Source organism: Ischnura elegans, chromosome 7, assembly GCF_921293095.1.
Source record: "Ischnura elegans chromosome 7, ioIscEleg1.1, whole genome shotgun sequence".
Classification (NCBI taxonomy): domain Eukaryota; kingdom Metazoa; phylum Arthropoda; class Insecta; order Odonata; family Coenagrionidae; genus Ischnura; species Ischnura elegans.
The window spans coordinates 69,361,258-69,380,856 of record NC_060252.1 but is presented as its reverse complement, the minus strand read 5'-3'; the positions used below and the strand labels follow the sequence as shown (position 1 = coordinate 69,380,856).

Below are 19,599 nucleotides of genomic sequence, written 5' to 3'. Positions count from 1 at the left end.
AAAAAGATCCGGAACTCAGCCAGTATGCCTCAGTTAAGGCATACAAAGATAGCAGGAGGCTTGCCCGCAAGGATGTGAAGAGCAACTGGTCGGCCCTTCCGGACTCTGCGGTTAGTATTACTCTTGAATTATCGGTTTGAATGAAACTAGAGCCAATATGATTTACATAAAATTTTAGTGACATTGGAAATAAGAAATATTTATATGTACTTCATTTCAGAATCTGATGCCAAGAGACTGAGAACTGGGCGGCAGTTAATGTCTGAAAGAGACAGAAATGTTGCTTGGAAGTTCTGAGGACGATGATTCTAGCGAGGAATTTTTCCCGTCATCGTCTTCTTCCGACGAAGACAGACGAAAACAATGAGGACGGTTCTGGCATTTCGGGCCTAGCAGATGAGTGCGACATTCCACCCCCTCTCCAACTCCCGGCGCGAAGGTCTACCACCGTTAGACCCTCAACGACCTGGATCGGCACTCAGGGTAAATTTCCCCTGAAATACCCTTTGTCGGGTCCTCAAGGTTGAAGACCCTCCCGACGGGGGGCACTCCGAGGGATTATTTCAACTTGCTGGCGAACGATACTTTCTTTGAAATTATCCTTTCGGAGACAGAGAAAAATGCAGAAAGCATTTTTCTCCGAAATCCCTCCCCAAGGGCCCGCATAACGGATTGGAAGGCGCTGGGCAAAGAGGAACTGGAAATTTAGCTGGGTCTTCTTCCCCACATGGGCACAATAAGAGTAAATAGAATATCTGACTATTGGAGGAGGTCAGAGTTAGTGCGAGTGCCAATATTTGGGGAGAGAATGAGCCGTGATAGGTTTCTCGGAATTATGCAGGCACTCCATTTCTCCACCAACACTGGAGAAAATGAACCGCTACCAAGCGATAGGCTATATAAAATTAGACCCCTGCATGACTGCTTCCAGCAGTCCATGAAAGACATTGTTTATCCCGGTAGGGAATTGTGCATTGATGAGTCAATGGTGCTTTGGAGGGGTTGGCTTATTTTTGGGCAATATGTACCGGGTAAGAGGCATAAATATGGAATTAAAATGTATATGCTGTGTGAGCCATCTAGCCTTGTTTTGAGGCTATAAGTGTATGCTGGGGCTAGTGATGTTGGAGTCGGGGGTCGGGGCCACGCAGAATCTGTTTTCCATTAATTGATGAGTGATTTCAAGGGGATGGGTCATAGTTTATATATGGACAATTTTTATAACAGCTTGAAGCTGACTCAAGACCTACGTAAAGACCAAACATTTTGCACTGGTACTCTGCGGGCGGGTAGGAAAAATAGCCCGCTTGATGTCAGCAGCGCGACATTGAAGAAAGGGGAGATCATTGCCCGCTACACCAATGATGGGATTTGTGTAGTAGTAGAATTGAGCGAAAGGGTGCGTCGACTGCAGGGTCATTTTGCACCACTACTCAATCGTTAGTTTCAAGACGCATTATAAATGGATCTTTACTACGCAATTTGTGAACATAAAATAGAGGGGAACAACAATGTCCCGGAACCCAAAGAAGATAAACACTTATTCCCTTGTTCATGAGAGTCAGCAGCGTGGAATGAATGTGTTGAACAACTGGATGCATGGGTAAGAAGCCAGAAATGGATTGTAAGGAGCTACGGGAGTCGGTGCATATGACAAACAAGCTATTTTTGTCACTCAAGGCTTCCAAAGCCATTTTAATTGCGAAGAGTTCCGCCGTGTAAATGCTGCACAGCGGATGTAGCTTCGCCTTAATGGTTCCACGTAGAGGAGAGAACGCTGCACATGCACAGGCAGAGTTACATTTCAATCCGTCCGCGTAATTGGGGATTAAATTGGGGTGGTTCCACCGAAACTTAAAATACTCACGTTGGTATTCCACGGGAGTAGTGGAGGATTTTGACCAAGATAGTAAAAACATTAACCGTAGGAGTGGGAGTCAACCAAGGTGCGTAAGTTGAGTACGCAACAGGGTATACGTCGGGTAGTTTAAAATCACATCCGAGAATAAAATCGTGAAAACGAATTAATACAGGTCTCGTTGCCCTAGACCTTCGATTAAAAACATTTAAAAGCCGAGGTATAAAAAGTATGTCGTAGCATGGGTGACTCGTCATAGATAAAATTTTGGATACGTAACTGCAAAGGAGCCAAGTCCTACGGTAGCACAAGGGAGGTTCTTCTGCGTCAGAGTGGATGCTTGGAACTGGGCTGGTTCGAAAGGCCCCAGTGCAGAGTCGTAGCGCGGCGTTGTGCAAAGAATTTAACGCTCGTAGAAACGATGGGCGGGCAGATGCATAAAAAAAGGAGCCGTAGTCTATTTAGACCGCACCAATGTGCGATATAGTAGGAGTAGGGTGGTACAGTCTGCTCCCCACGATATGTGACTCAAAACTTCAAAATATTTATAGACTTGAAACAACTTGCCTTCAGATTATTGATGTGATCTCGCCAGTTGAGTCTTTGATCCAATGTTAGTCCCAGAAAACGGATTGACTCCACAAATGGGAGATTTCTTCCGCTAAGACGAAGTGTAGGAGGAAGGTGGACGCCTCTGACACGGTGGAAGTGAACGCATTTGGTTTTCTCAGTTGAAAATCGAAAACCGTTACTATGAGTCCATTGGTCTAATTTGTTCAGCGTGAGCTGGATCAATCTCGATATGTTAGCCACTCTAGATGACCTGCAGAAAATCGCCAGGTCATCTACGAACAGAGTGGCCATTATCGGCGTCTGGATGTACTCAGCTACGTCGTTGATCGCAATAGCGAAAAGCGTCACGCTCAAGACGAACCTCTGGGGGCCTCCGTTGTCAAGAGGGTAAGGACGCGTTAGGAACTTCCCCGTCCTTACTGTAAAAATACGGTTTGTTAAAAATGTTTGAATAAAAGTCGGTAGGTTGCCCCTAAATCCCCAATCATGCAGAGTGCGTAAGATTTTGTAATGGCCCGAAATTCGGAGACCATGAGGAATGAGTGTGAACAAAATGAGGGAAAAGGAAACCTACCTAAGAACTAAAAGGGCAACTACAGGCACATAAAAACGCGAGTAGCCTCCTCGGAGGCTGCTCGATTTCGCGAAAGGAGGGAGTATTGTAATGGCCCGAAATTCGGAGGCCATTTACAAAATATTTCGCGAAGGACAGGGCTGTTTGCGAGGCAGAGGATGATGCACAAACAGCCCTGTTTGTCATAAATGGGAGATCCGGGAGGATGGAGAAGGAAGGCGATGACCGAAAGACTGGCAAATAAGAATAAACACCATTAATAGAACGCTAACGGGTTCTAACTTTTCGAAGGGGGGGTTTAGTTTAAAAGATACGTTTCCGTGGAATACCCCCAACTGGGATTTTTGAACGTCTCTACGACATTCGAGAGGCACGATATAAAGATAAACTGGGATATACTTCGGGTCTTCTACTTCGAGGCTTCCACTACTTCGGGGCGAAGTTTTGATCGCGAAGGGCGTGATTAAGCACGTCTTGATTACCGTCAACTCTTGTCTCGCGCCTACTTGGCTCGTCAAATACCCGCTTCCCGGGCACTTCTGGCTTTTACTTTCACTCTTTGCGTTCCTTGCTTTTGGGCCCTCTCTTGTGGGTGACATTAGCCTTAACTTCCGCTAATTGCGAAATTCCAAATTCATATTCCCTTCCCTCTCTGGGAACTTGGGAAATTCCTCGCGCGCTATCCATTGCTAGGCCAGTATTTGCCAGTCCGTCGCTCGTCGCCGCCGTGTACGCCGCCGTGTACGCCTTCTCCTGCCTCCAGCCTCCACGAGTGTTAGTGCCAGCCTTAACCAAAGGTAGTTCCTTTTTCTTTTTATTAAAATACAATCCATGTGCTATCATTGATACCCGACGCCAAGGGCAAGAGCCCACGTTAAACTAGTTCGGATTCGAGTCCCGGCTTATCCGGGGCCGGGTCGCGACAATGTCATAATAAACGTATATCTGAGAGGGGTAGCCTATATCGAGGTCGGGTTTGCTCCTAGCTTTGTTCTGCTCCACAATGTCACCTCCAGGCTCGAACCCTAGTTGCAAAGCCAAAATTTCAGATATGGTAACAACTGTGTCTATCGCCTCAACTGTAATAACTCCCCGTTCGTTGTAGGAAAATTTCACATCGTTAGAGCTAGAAATCTTCTTTAGATCTTCGTTAAATGTGTCAATGAGATCTACGATAGATGAGTAGTGACTCGCCATTAGTTTTCTGTAGTAAGAGTCGTTGCCACTGGCATGGTAAACGGAATATTCGCGCTGTTTACCATAAACGTTGCAAATTGTCATGGGGAAGTGAATCTCAGCGAGAGAGACCTCCCACTGCCCGTCCAAAGAGATGTTTCTAGGCAGAAGACATGTAAATTTAGAGGGGTTGTGTTGCTCCCATGACTAGACTTAGAGCTGTTACTGGGGAGCGTGAGGTAGAACTCTTCAGACATAACTTCTTTATCGATGACGCAGGAATCCACGACTTGAATTTGGTGGGATATCCTCTCCACTTGACTAGCGACTCTTTTCTGATCCCTCTCCCCCTCGTTTGAAGTATTTTATCTATTTTGAATGTCCTCGATTTAGAGAGAGTAATTTTTTGTAATTCGGGTTCATAAAAAGTACCTTCGATTATTTCGTCTTTTAAATCTCTTAACTCGTAAACTGGCGGCCGCCTCTTAATAACTCTCTCAACTATAAATATTTCTTCACTCCAATTCGATTCGTATCCTTTCCGAAATGACACCTTCTCTCTACTTATTCTCCCTCAGTCTCCAACTTTCAGGCGTGCTCTTACGCTCTTCTTCACAGCGCCGTGGACATTATTCCACACTTGAAGAATATTATTCTCGGTAATGTCCGCTGGAGCCATCTTGATTGTAGAGTGTATGGATTTATTGTAGGCGTCTACGATCTTCTGGAGGACGTCAACGTATCTCTTGGTGTTGTACATCGTAAAATATCTCCACATCCGAGATTTAAGAGTTCTATTTAGGCGTTCAACTACCACTGATTTGGTGTCCGGATTATTAGAGTGGTAATAACCAATCGATTTCTTTTTTAATATTCCTGAAATGTTTTGTTTAAAAATTCGCTACCTTTATCGGTCATAAGTTTGAGCGGTTTCAGTCTCGTCGATTTTAGTATTCGAGAAAAACCCTCTGTCACAATTGCACCCGTCTTTGAGCGCAAGGGGACCGCCCATGAAAAACGAATAAATACATCGATCACAGTGAGAATATAATTGAATCCATCGTTCTGCTTTCTTATATGCTTCATATTATTTAAATCCGCCTGCCACAGATCGTCCATATTGTCGACAATATATCTATTTCTTTGAAACTTTCGTTTTAAGGGCTTATGAATCGTGTATGCATCTTGTTTCTGAAGCCATATTCTGACGTCTTTCCTCGACAAAGTAGGAGGTGCAGCTTTCCACAGCTTCTCTGCTCCGGAATATGACGCAGGTTGCGCAGGGTCGTAATAAACATTTCGAAGTATCGAGTCCAGTGACTTCATTTTTTAAAACGATATGGAGTCCAACGCTGAATCATCGTCTCCTTAGCGGAGGATGAACTCTTTGGTGAACTCTTGAGTCCTCCGACGCATAAATGGTAGCCTTTCCACGTTACGTTCTCTCACCTTCGGTGTGTGGCTCTGAATGATTTGAAGCCGCGGACGATTCCCTATATATTCCAGTGGCGTGTTTATTTCCGATAATAATGACGCGAAGGAAGCGATACCGATAGGGCTTGAATTTCTCCTCTCTCTCATTATATCTCCAACTAGATCTATGATATTGGACCCTGGAATAACGCCACCCTTAATGGTAACCGTTCCATCAGAGCTCCAGCTGATTTTATCTGACAACAATATTCTGTCCACCAGAAGCTCTGCCCTTTTCCTGTATTTCAGTGGTACTGAATTAATAATTTCAGACCGTAGGGGAATGCGTCTCTCCTCTCCTACAATGACAGAACTTTCATTATCCACGTCGCGTTCCTTTTCCATTATAGGTAGACCTAATGGTTTCCTTTCCTCTCCCGCGAAGTGCAGAAAACGATGGAGACATTGTTTATATAAATTCCATTTTTCACCGTCTGATTGCATGGATGCGCGTAAAATTCTCTCCATCTCGTCATCCAAGGCCGAGAGGACTTGGCCGCTATTGGTCATCGAAACGGTTGGGTTATTCATGCGATGCATAGTTTCATAAGGAACAAGCACTATTTTCTTAGCGTGATCCATTACTAATAATGCTGGAAATGACACCGCTTATAACTGGTAAGAGTAGTGGTAAAATGAAACCTCCCGATTGCACTATTAATTTCTTCTTTTTATACCAACAACCTTTTCCCGTTGCGAGTTTACGTAGTAAAACTTTGTGCCTCGCCAAACGCTTTTTCTGCGCAGTAGTTAAATCCACTCTTCCTTTCAACGTGTTATCAACGATTTCACAAATGGTTCTGGTGAGCGCTGGGTCCGCCGTTTTGAGAATTGCTGTGCGTATCGAAGGTTTGCAGCGTGCAATAAAGCTCAGAATATCGACGTGCTTAGCTATCCTCTGCTTCATGGTGACTAAAACATTGACCAAGAGTCTGTTTCTATTTATTACCACTCTAACGTCGAGTCATTTGTCTTCATTTCCTTGACTGGTAAAAATAATGATGCGCATCGTCCGGAAATATTTTGGCACGAAAGCGAAATGCATCGGAGTGGACTGTTTTAAATCGATGAATAAATATCCGTGAGCTTCTTGCGCCGCATCGTCATACGCGTCTTGCAAAAATCTAATATCTCTCGGAGAAATCTGCCGTGCGAGACTCAAAATCTGACTCCTACCCCTAGGATTTTTGAAGTATACAACGTAGTGGGTGTTGAGTGATATATCTCTAGCTCCCTTTCCTTGGTGAAACAGGGTCTGCGTTAGGTCTAGGTTGGGACAAGATCTCAATTTCCTCCCATCCTGACTTTTCCTGACTTTTTCCTGACCAAAATCTTGATATATCCTGACTTTTTCTAGCGTTCGCCATAAGTTTTAACGCATGAAGAAAGATGTCATAAGAGGTCATATACAAGGAAATAGCTCAAAATATGCAACACTTCAGTATTTTTTAATTGTAATATCAGAAAAACTTACAAGAAATGTTACTACTGTACAGTACTACACGTTAGGTACTTTGGTACTTTCCAAACAAAATATGGCCACTGTGGACTAGCAATCATTGTGACTTAATCATTAGTCAAAACAGTAAAAAAAACAAGGTGAACAAAACAATCACAATTTACTTATTTTAAGTACACTTCACACATAATAATAGTTCTTTCATAGTGACTTTCCAAACAAAAAATGGCCACTGTGGACTAGCAATCACTGTGACTTAATCATTAGTCAAAACAGTAAAAAAAAAACAAGGTGAACAAAAAAATCACTATTTCCTTATTTTAAGTACACTTCACAAATTATCATAGTTCTTTCATAGTGACTTTCCAAACAAAATATGGCCACCGTGGACTAGCAATCATTGTGACTTAATCATTAGTCAAAACCGTAAAAAACAAGGTGAACAAAACAATCACAATTTACTTATTTTAAGTACACTTCACACATAATAATAGTTCTTTCATAGTGACTTTCCAAACAAAAAATGGCCACTGTGGACTAGCAATCACTGTGACTTAATCATTAGTCAAAACAGTAAAAAAAACAAGGTGAACAAAAAAATCACTATTTCCTCATTTTAAGTACACTTCACAAATTATCATAGTTCTTTCATATTGACTTTCCAAACAAAATATGGCCACTTTGGACTAGCAATCACTGTGACTTAATCATTAGTCAAAACAGTAAAAAAAACTTGGTGAACAAAAAAATCACTATTAATTTAAAGTGCACTTCACAAATTGTCTAAGTTAGAAACTCCATTGTTAAGTTAGAAAGTACCAGTCAACTTTTTTATTTCTTCATCAATGGCATCAGCCTCCTTCTGGCTTGATGCTAACACTTTCATCTTTTTGGCTTGAAGCTCCTTAACTTCAGTTCCAATCATCTTCTCATGGGTCCTTTTTTTTTCGACCTCAGCGTCCTCAGATCGGCGCTGCTTCTTTGCTTCTTCATACTCGGAGCGCGCGTGCCGAAATCTGTTGATCATTTCAGCAGATATTTTTATGTTTTCTACGCCACCAGCAGCGTTGACTGAGTCGTACACTTGGCGCTGAGCCACCAAAGACATATCTAATTGGTTCTCTACTATTATCTCCTTATTGATGGAGAAGCCACGCTCGATGAAAGCTTGGCCATGGCTTATGATCAGAGCCATTTTAATCACTTTCACTAAACCATCTGAGCACTTATAACGATCCCAGATACCTCTCCAGAAATGATCTAGTCTCTGCCTCTGACGATCATATTCTTGACAGGCGTTAGCAAATACTTGTTTGTCACAGAGCACCTTAAAGTCAGACAAAATAGTGTCGCACTCACTTGCAGGAAGCCAATTGCGGCTGTGCAGTTGTTCCAAGAAGCCGTTCAGTCGAGTAGAAACGGCAGTTTTGGAATGTGAAATCAGTTCTGGGTCACAAAAAGTTATGGCTCTGCAGAGTTTGTAATTCAAGGGAGCCTTTTCAAGAATTTTACTAACCATAGCCTTCAGCAGGAGCACACACTCCTCCTTGAACTTCAGCATTTCTGGAGTAGATACTTGTACTTTTTTGAGAGCGTCCTTTACAGAAAAACTAAAATTGAAGTTCTTCACAGGAATCAGATTGTCTTCATTGGTAATGTCAACTTTACATACATCTGACTTTCGATTTACATAATCATTCTTGACAAAATGTCTAAGCAGGTTCGACACTAAGTTCGACAGGTCCGTGTGCAAGAACGGCGCCATTGGGTCATTGGTTTGATAAGTAGTCAAGAATGGCTCAACAAGTCTTGCAACATATGAGAAGAAGGCTAACTTAGGCCCCAACATCTTATCTTCAACAGCTTTTGCAACATACAAGAAGCCGGCAGATTTTATTTTATCCTCTTCAGGTCCAGTTCTCACTTTTTCAATAAAAGTTTTTACGTTTGGCAATATTTTGATGCAATTATCGGCACCAGGTGCATTATTCAACCACCTCACTGCACAATACTTATTTGGGAAAGTAGTAGAGCCTGTCCACTCTGTATACTTACTGCGACGGGCAGGCACATTCTTAAATATATTGTATAAGGCCCTGAGAAACATGACAATATTCCAGCCACACTTACTAACCCCCTCTTTGAAGGAATTATGAACTACGTGCAAACCACAGGACCCCATGAGCAGCAGCAGTGGCTCATCCTCACCAAACTCTGTTTTCATATAAATCTGGAGATCTTTCAGGAACTTGACATTAACATTCGGGCCATCCATGCCAACCATAAGCACATGAGACTGCACACTTCTAGGAATTGCTGTGCAGTATGCCGATATGAGATCAGTCGCCCTTGAGCGACCCAGGAACACTGAATCATAATATTTCGTCACCGTTTCATTTTGATCATCACACCAAAATTTAATGGCAAGATCCATTTGAGTCTTCTGGCTACACTTATTGAGACTCTCGTCAAATAAAACTACCACAAAATCCAGTTTGGTTAACTTAGATGTGATAACATCATGGAAATGTGGGGCTAAACCATGTACAAGTGAATAGGCGATTTTGTTCCGACCCAATTCCATTTTTGCAGCAATCATACTATCTGGGAACATTGTGGGAAATAACTGCACTGCCTTGCCCCCAGAAGACAAAGAAGTATGGCTCGTTACACAATAGATACACCACAAAATCTCAGCTTTGGTAGTATCTTGCTTCATTAACCAGGTGTTAAGACCTTGCAAACCAGCAGTCTTCGGGACGGCGATAACTTCGTTGGTACATCGCGCACATGGGCATGAACATGTGCAGGCAGGTGAAGCTGGTGTGGGGTCATCGGGATCGTCCCGAGGGTCTTCTGCAGTCCCACCCGATGCTGAGGAACCAGGTGCCGCCGCCGTGGGGTTCACCGACGCGGATGTAGAGGTAGAGGGAGTTGCTGTAGTCACCTACAAAAATCAGGCTGGGGTAGAGAACCAGAAAACCCCGAAGATTTTACAAATAACTCACCATCACTTACCTTCTTAGCGGAAGGCAAACAAAATATCTTGATCCCGTAACAGCTCTTCTTGTTCTCGACGGCAGTATTGTGGTGGGTTGATGACAGGTGTTTAGTCAGGGCACCGCGACCCATGTTGCCGAGTTGATTCGTCTTGCAGCACACCGAGCAGTAGAAAGATGTTGGTTTTCCTTCTGGCAATCCATGCTTTAATGCAGTCGAAGTCTTTGGTGAGAAGCAGCTGAAATGAAGCTCCTTTGACCAATCCTCGTTCCAATACGTCTGCTTTCCCCCGACCATGACTAGAGACGAAATGGGCCTCAGCATTCGGGTCTGAAAATAATACAATCTCATTTTGAACTACAGCACCATTAAGTTTCAATGAATAGTCGAATGGAGTGGATAAAATAACACGACAGTGAGTTTGCTAATATTCGTGACAGCCTACCTTCAATGAAGAAAACGCAACCTCCGCTGCTCTCCAGGCACACCGACTCGTCCGGACTCGTCACCGTCGCACTGTTATTGTTGACCCGCCGCGGGCGTAGACCCGGGGAGCGCGTGGGATGGCGGGGGGTGTGGGGGGAAAGGCGCGGAAAAGGAGCGACCGTGGAGCCAAGGTTTAGAGCCTAAGGTTGCCTCACTCGCTTCTGCGCATGAGCCTACCAAGCCGCTACTATGTCACAGACGACCCAATGCAACTTTGCTATTGCATTGTCGTATGGTAGTACAGAATTCATTTAAGGTTCCTGAGACGCTGCGTCGCCATGCGTTCAACACAATGTAGTCAATATTTCCTGCGCTTTCTCCGTTAATGGTCTCAGTAGTCCACAAATGATAAAATGACTTTTTGTGGAAGAAGAGCGCGTTACACTGCCGTGTATGCCGGCCTCCCGCTATACAGTGGCGACGTGCTCAAACTGTCAGAAACGAAGAAAGCTGGACGAAACGTCTCATACTACACGTGGGCACTTGAATTTAGGAATCCTTTTATTTCATGGATATACAAATCGGCACCAACAACCTCTTAATACCCCTCACACGTTAAAAAAATATCGCTGAAAGTGAATCGGTCAAAATTAATATGTATATATACCAAAGAAGTGATGTACAAGATTTGCGATGCTCCTATCACATGTGATAAGCTAGATTTTTTTCCACTTTTGAGATAAATTACCTAACATACTTATTCGTGCAAAGACAATTATGTTTTTACATCATCAACCCGAAAGGCATGACCTCCACTGTATCCCCATTGTAAGAAATCATTCAACCTCATTTCTAGACGTGAGACTAAAAACTAGTTGTAATTTTATTATTTTGTACGCCATTAAATAATACAGAGCAATTTTCCAGGCAATGGCTGAGCAGAATAACCCATAACATGTGATAATTGAAGTTCAAAAATATTTTAGCGCATTAAAAATATTTCTCAGGCATCACGGGAAAGATCGTAAATCGCATGATAGAAACCTATATTTTTTATGGTAATTATTCCTTCACTCGAACAAGCTATAAATTGGTAGTCTTGCTAAACTTCTAAGGTAAATTAGGATAAACCGTTTCAATTTTTTTTCTTTTCACGTCATATGTACTTGCAACTGTATTGAATCAGAACCTCTTCCAAGTGAAGGATTCTTTTTACTTTTGAGATTTTAGCCTGGTTATCCGATCAAAAGTCATTAATTCAGGTATTGATACTTTGCTCCAGATTTATTGGTAATCTTCATTGCGTTCAGACTTTATACTTTTCTCTATTCTCAATTATCAACTAATTTTTCCAGAGCATGATAATGAACGACAAGACGCATGGTGAGAAAATAGCGTTTTGCAATGACATGGTCATCCTTAGTGAAAAGCATATGCATATATGTGTTTTAGTTTTATTTAGCTGATAGCATACCTGACGGGTGATCGAGAGGAGCTTTAAAAGTAGGCATATGAATTCAATTATAGTGCATCTGAATTAGCAATCGGTAATTTCAAAATTTATTTTATAATCAATGATCGTTATTTTTAAGTGACTCACATTGCTGAATGTTTTCTAGAAATTTTCTAAAAATGCTTTGACTCTTCTGAATTCTCTCTGAGCTCAATATTGAAGTTGGTTCCTTTTCAATAGTCTAAATTATTTGCTAAACGTTTGCCTAATTGGAACCGCTGCAGCAAGCGATGTAAAATTTCAACCCTTTTCACTTTTTGCACTCGTCACATGTTTATTTTATTTTTTGATTACTCCAAAGGATTTCATGCATGCATGCATGCATGAGAGGGTTAAGAGTGTCTAAAGGCCGTTTTACACGGTACACGGAATTGCGCAGTCTGACGTACGTGCGAAGGCGCAATCAAAATTGCGTCGTGTAAAGCGGTGAATTGCTAGAACACATGCGAGAACCTTGCCATGCAGCGGCAGGCAGAGCGACGCCAGCACTCCTTGCTTCGGCGGTGAAGGCGGCAGCCCAGTTCGGCACGGGTTAGCACGAGGGGAAGGGAGGCGGTGAGACAGCGCGGCGCGGGCGTTCTCGGCTCATCTTGCGGCTGTCGCTTGCCGCCAGTGCGGCGTGCGGTGGCCGGCGGCACAGCAAAAGGCACACAATCCGATCCATCCTGACTCTTCGGGCGCTCATCCTGACGATTTCCTGATTTTCCTGACCAAAACTTTTTTTCCTGACTATTTCCTGACTTTCCTGACTTTCCTGACTTGTCCCAACCTAGTAGGTGGATAATACTTATATTTCTTTGATGGCTTCCCCTAGAGAATAGATCTACCACGACTCTATCGCTACTTTCCATCATTAGATCGTCTAAGATCATTAATTTAGCGCCGCTTGATGGCGGAATACTCTTCATGTCTGGCAGTCCTTCTTGGAAGGTGACACCCAAGAGTTTTAAAGGCTCGTAGGATGGCTGCCATTCCGCATAACACCAGATTATGTCGGAAAACGACACGTCGAGCATTTCCTTTTGAAATTTTATAAGTCTACTTGTGAAACACGTCTTTCCGCCGAGCTAGGTCCGGCAACTAACACGCAGAACGGATGCTTCAATCGCAGGTCCATCTTAACGATTAAACGGCCAACTGCTGCGTTTGCGCTTTTTATTGGTTATAAATACCACCACCTGATGTGCGTGCTCTTTAAATTCATGTAAAAAAAGTTGGACTACTCTTGGTTGAACTCCTTGTTGGTAAGTTCTTAAGCCCATCCACCACGGCAAGGTGGTAGCCCACGGAGGGAAAATTTTGTGGAAATAAAATTCATATTCAAATAAAGAAAGAAAGAAAGACTGGAAAATGTATAAGAATAACTTATTTTTTGAGATGAAATAGAAGTAATATTGAAAGAGGAAGTAAATAAATTGTAGAGAAATAAGTATTCATACAGAAATAAAAGCAAAGATTTATTAATTAAGTTAAACTTCAAATACAGCAAACATTGAAAAATAAACAAAGTATTGAGAGAGAAAAAATGAAGGGAGAGACGATATTGAGAGAAAAAAGTTGCGATTTTCAAGAATTAAGTTGGTCTTCTTACATGCTCTCTGTTCTTCGCTTTTTAAACCCATATGGTAGGATGTCGTAACCTTCTTCCCGCTTCCTCTTTGTATAGACAACTCTGAAGAGCTTCGTTGCAGCCCTTGTTGCAACATCGTGCTTAACAGTTCGATAAATTCTGTTTTTGTAGGATATATTCCGGCCTGGAGCACCTTCGAGGACCATTTCTTTTAAAGTATCAAAACAAACTACTCCATCGTTGGAAGAGTTTATGGTAATACCACGAACTTTGTAAACTCTCTTCTCGAAAGTGGGATCGCGTTTTGATTTCACTATGTACGCATAGTTCTTGGGTCCTCCGGAGACAAACTTTGAAATGTAGCACCCCTCTCCATGGGGAGAAATTTCGTCCGTCATGTCACCAAGGTAGTCCCCCACAGGCGGCGCCCATTCACCGGGACGCTGCGTGAAAACACAGGAATCAGTGTCGTGATAAAAACATGTCTATTTAGCTTCTCCAGGTACTTGTAGAGCTCCAGCCTTGCATGTGCCGTTGTTTGGCATGCTAAGACTATGCTGCTACAGGGGGAGGGAGTGACGGCTTCGTCGACCTTTTCCCAATGGGCGTAGAGTACCTCGTCATTTACTTCAATCAGTCTTAACACCTCAGTATTTGGGACTGGATAGAAGCGAGTATAGTTCGTCAACTTTTCTTACAACACTGGTACGAGTAAGATTATCCCGCTGCCCAAATTTGCCCCAAAAGGAATTTAAACAAAGCTTTGCTAGCGAGCGCTTTCCTGGATTGTGTTGTTTCGCTCCAGAGTAATGCCTTCTCTCTCCAAAAACAAACTCAAGTACTGTTCCTTCTTCTCGTCCGTCGTGCACCAACCTGGCCATCCGCTCGCTTCCTGTTTAATTTTGAGAAACGAGTCTATGTAGCCGGAGAAGAGCCCTCCTTTTCCCGTTTCCCTAGAATACGCAGTGATTGAGTAGCTCCATACCTCGCGTATTTTTATATCTCTATAGCCTAGGGCGACGGCTTTTTTCAGTTCATCAGACACCCAAGTACCCTTCAAGGCTCTGTCGGCTTCACAGTGCTCAAACGATCCTTGATCTTCAATCAATGCACACGAACGACAAAGGGAAAAAACAGCTTCCCGTTGGCTTTCATGGGAAGAACGGGTAGATATAAATCAGATGGGGGAAGCACATCACATTTCACTATCCCCTCAATGTCTGCTAAAGGAGGGCATTCATCACCTACATACACAGTTGGGTGACCAATAGGGTATGCCTTGTATTTGTTTACATACGGGTAGAGCGAACAGATATCAATGTATTTTATTTCCTCTCCCTCTGCCTCGCATGCCTTATGATACAACCTCACCGCGTTCGTTCTCCCTCCGAAGAACGCATCACGAGGGTTAAGAGGAGTGATTTTAAATAGTTGATTTTCTCTTACAAATGTATTTAGCTCAGAGTCGCGCTCCAGTTCTCGTTGAAATTCGCACTCCCATTTCTGAGTCACTTTATAACCCCGCTCCTCTAAAAATTTAATTTTTCTCTCGGTGCTTTCATATCTCGAATTCATGGTCTCTGTGGGTCTATTGTTCAAGGGTTCTTCTCTATTCTTGAAGCACTTGGGACATCCGTGGTAGAAACACCCATGGAATTCAAATATTTCCTCGCCGGTAGGTGTTTTCAGATGTCCGTCGACCTTTCTCCCCAGCACCTTTACCTCTCGTCCATTTGCCGCGTGACGTCCTCTCTTTCTCTCCTCAGTGAGAAGCCATTTGATAGCACTCAGACTGAATGTCGCCCCAGCGGTAGCCACCAGGGGGAATAATGGCGATCTCCTCACCCCTCAGATATTTCTTTCGAAAAACCCTCATACAAGCGCTGGCTATTGTAAGGGCCTCTCGGAAAGGATCCGTATCATTTAGGCATAGAAAGTCCCTTCGAAACTTGGCGCAAGACAGACGTAGAATATTCACATCCTGAATACAATAATTTTTACTTTCTTCCCTTATTTTAAAGACGTATTCCCCCGCAACCATCTCCTCGTACCACTTGTTAAATTTAGCGAGATCCTGCCGTGACATCCCTTCAACTCCGTAGTCCGCCGCCGGAGGCATTGGTCCTTCATAATCACTATTGTCTCTAGTGTTGAAGAAATGCGGGAAGTAGCCTTTCAAGAGGGAGTCGCCTAGCCCGAGGGCCGAGGGAATCTTAGACAGAGGCATGGGGAGGAAGTTTAAAGAGTCTATAAACTTTACCCCCTCATACTCGATGGACATCAGCTTGGCCCCATTACTTATTATTTTTGGCATCCAATTCATCTTCTCCACCAATGTCTTAGTGATGAAGTGACTGCCGTAGCCCTTTGCATAATGAGCTATGCAAATTATCTCCGTAAACCCCTTCTTACGCAGCACCGAAATACTTCTCATGAAGTCAAGAACAGGATCGGAGTTAAAGTGTCGCTCCCCGTAAATCAAATCTATGCGCTTACGAGCACTTACATCTGGGGCCGGCGTTGAGGGGCCTTCGAAGAGGACTTCTCGGCCTTTGCGATCACCGTAGACAGTGAATTTATATCCATCTAGACAGTCCTGGAAAGCATTGAGATGTTCGTGTCCTCCACCATTCTGCAGATCAATTCCATGTTCTTCACAAATAGCCTCAGCTCTTGTGGTTTGCAGTCCCCCTCCGCGCTTCAGTCTTAAAGATCAGAGCGGTGTCCTCATGACGCGAAATACCCACGCAGATAGCTCTTGCGAGACACAGGTTATCGCGATTAGCAATTACTACTATGGATTTCTTGGCGCTGCAGAACTCGTGGAACGTACATAGAAGGTTCTTATTTCGTCGACCCCCTATCGGCTGCTCTACGTATGTAAAGGTGACACGCAACACTCCATTTATTAAAAAATTCTCACTTGATTGAACAACTTTTTCAATCCTGTTGCAGATCACCTCCGCAGAAAATTGATCCACTCTCCGATAAGAGATGAAGATGGGATTTCCAGGGTTTTCAGAATTGCAAATGGATAATCCCGCCTTGCAATCCTCAGGGATTCCATTCCGCAGTTCCGAGATGAGGGCGTCCAAAGAGGACTGGAACCATGCTAAGGGATCCTCATTAGGCGGCGCTGGGCGTAGCACACAAGCAATTTCACGCCCTCTTAGAGGGCGTGAAATCCCTCCCTCCGCCCGAGAGTACGACAAAGTATTTACTTTCACGTCGCCCTCCCAATTGTCTATTCACAGGTAACTCTACTAGAGGATCCATTAATCCTCCATCCTCGACAGGATGATCCAATAGCCTCATGCAGCCTCCCGCGTTGTCTTCCAGAGATTCAGAAGTAAGGTCTTGTGCTCCCCGCTGAGGTTCAGCAGATGGTTCCGCCAGCCCGTTTTCTTCGGGAGAACAATCCGCGCTCAATTCATTCATCACGTTAGCTGTCAGAGCGTCTGATGAGCTGGGCTGTATACACGGTCTATTTAACTCATTTGAGAGTGATGGACTACTCCTCTGATATTCGCGGGGGGTATTATCAGAGCTGATGGCGCTACAGAACAATTCTCCAGTTAAAAAGGAGGCGTTTCATGGTGAAGGGGAAGGAATGAATTTTCTAAAGACTCTAGCGCTTGGGAGTCGATATTAAAAGGAGTTTCTTCGAATCCAGGTAGAACATGAGAGAAAACATCCAATCCGTGAAATTTATCCAAGTCGCTAGAGTGAGCAATATTTTCTAGTTGGTCAAAATTCACTCTTTCAAACTCTGACGGTGGACGAGTTGTGTTTGAAGAGCTTGATGAGCTAGAGGTGGAGTTGATGTTCTGCATTGACGATGTAGAGAATCCATCGTCCACAACCGGTAAGACAAAATCTAATGGCGGAGACACGGATTGTTTAATCTCTTCTGCTGCTTGCGATTTCATCAAAAAGTCCACAAATCCACGATCAAGCGTGGGAAAAGGAGAGGCATTGCCTGGTGAAGCAGGTAACACCTGATGAGTCTCATTTTCCGCATTTGAAAAATTAGGCGGGACGTTTAACGCCTTAGGGGCAATTGCAATCGAAGCGGTCTGAGCTTTCTTCACATCTTGAATTATATTAATCAGGTCGTCTGCTCCCACTTCCTCTCCAAGCACAACCCTACGGTGCACTAAACCGTTTAAGGCACTGTTCAGAAGAGTTAAGTCAGTAAACGCTCCCGAACGATGGGCGCGAATTATTTCTGCGGCCGGCACGAATTCAAAAATTTTATCCACGATAATGATTTATCAACTCACTTCTTTTCCTGGCGATTCTGATGCGTTCCCCTCTAAAGATACTGCTTTCAATTGACTGCAACGTGTAGTCCCCACGAAAAGGTTGACAGCGCGGCGACTTCTCGCTCTGGACCGACGTGTGATAAACTGGATAGCGAAATGTATAGACAGTCGACACACTGACTACACCGCGACTTCTCACTCAGGATCGACGTGTGATAAGCAGGATAGCAAAGTTTATAGACAACCGACACACGTAGCACACAGCAACTCTGGCCTCTAGACGTAACTACGAGACATACAAGCGATAGAGCTCTACTCTCAGCCCTTTTAAGGGTATGAACTGGCATACCCCCACTCAAAAAAGGGGGTGAGTTTCCTTCGAAACGCATGGGAAAATACATTCATTTTGGTCTTTTCAACATACATATTTCTCTTACTGACCATACCCTTCCAGGGGTGAAGAACCCTTTTTACAAATCGTAAGTAATTTTACGAACACCTTAAGACACTTAAGCACCTATCACCATCCTTCCCGCGATTTATAGTTTGTCACACGAAATCTTTTTTCAAAATCGTTCAAGCCGTCGTGGGAAAATTCTTTGGACCCTCGAAAAAGCGGCAATGCAATTGTGGAGGGTCATCGACATAAGGCGCTAAACACAGCAGACCCTTTTCTCAACTCCCCTTCACTCACATGACGTCGGCGCAGAACCTTACCGTTCCGTGCCTGAAAGGTCACTGCAGAGCTGTTAAGAGGTAGCCGTAAAAACCCCTCCCTTTCTTTCACTTACGTACCTTCCCCGTCTTTACTTCCCCACCACTGGTGAACGGGCTGTGAGTGGGTCTCAGTTGTCCCTCACCCGTCGGACGGAAAGCACCCATCCACGACCCACAACAGAGGCAACTATTGAAATGGACGACAAGTGTGAGAAATTCACTCTTGAGGAAATTGAACGAGAGGTAAGCACGTTGCCATTTTTTTTCTTACGGTCATTGTTACCAATCAATGTATTCGATTTTCAACTCCCCGAGTCCAGCACTGAAAATTTATAAATCCTTTATTTCAAATTCAAGCTGCCAACCTTTATAGCTGGGAAGATGACGATCACTCAGATTATGACGATCCACCATCTTCTATCAAGAACGGCTTTCTATGCTCTACACCCGTTACAGCAAACAGCGAGTTTCCGGATGGCTTCTGGTCGCCGAATCGCGAGGTTAAACAATTAAACAATTGGTTGATATCTGAGAAAAATATAAGTTTGGATGTTATTTCAAACAAATACATAAAAAGTTAAACATTTGTTATTTACTTTTTTTTTCTTTTTTTTAATACTGTTTGTCTGACACTATTGTTATTGTTATAATAAATTGTCGCCTTGATTTCTTGTGATGGTTGGTCAGTTACTCTGTTATAACGCAGCATGATGTTTCTCCTTTCGTTGGTATTGTTTTTGCCTAACTGTCTGTAAGTTGGCGGCTGTCCGCAACGAGTGAATCTTATGTGCTTATTTTCCTTGTTTTTTTTCTTTTCTTTTGGGAATGTAATGTCATTACTTATGGGAATGGTATGCTGAACTTGTGAAAGTTGTGCAATGGTTTTCTCATGGGCCACAGGCCCACGAAATAAACGCATTTATTATTATTATTTGCGGCTGAAGTGAATACAGAGGAGATCAGCAGCACGGCGGAAACCGTAATCATAGACGCTG

The 19,599-nt window shown here is 43.5% G+C and overlaps 1 protein-coding gene across 2 annotated transcripts; it reads right to left on the bottom strand.

Annotated features, from left to right (window-relative positions):
- Positions 1-7,875: 7,875 nt before the first annotated feature.
- Positions 7,876-12,820, bottom strand: LOC124162298. Of its 2 annotated transcripts, XM_046538784.1 has the most exons (3): positions 10,559-12,820; positions 10,132-10,443; positions 7,876-10,060 (listed from the first exon to the last, which is right to left on the bottom strand). In XM_046538784.1, the coding sequence occupies exons 2-3, from the start codon at positions 10,435-10,437 to the stop codon at positions 7,922-7,924; spliced, it is 2,445 nt and encodes an 814-aa protein (XP_046394740.1). In that variant the 5' UTR covers positions 10,438-10,443; positions 10,559-12,820; the 3' UTR covers positions 7,876-7,921. The 2 variants fall into 2 exon arrangements, with proteins under 2 accessions (XP_046394740.1, XP_046394739.1); XM_046538783.1 differs by having other exon boundaries at positions 10,132-12,820.
- Positions 12,821-19,599: the final 6,779 nt, after the last annotated feature.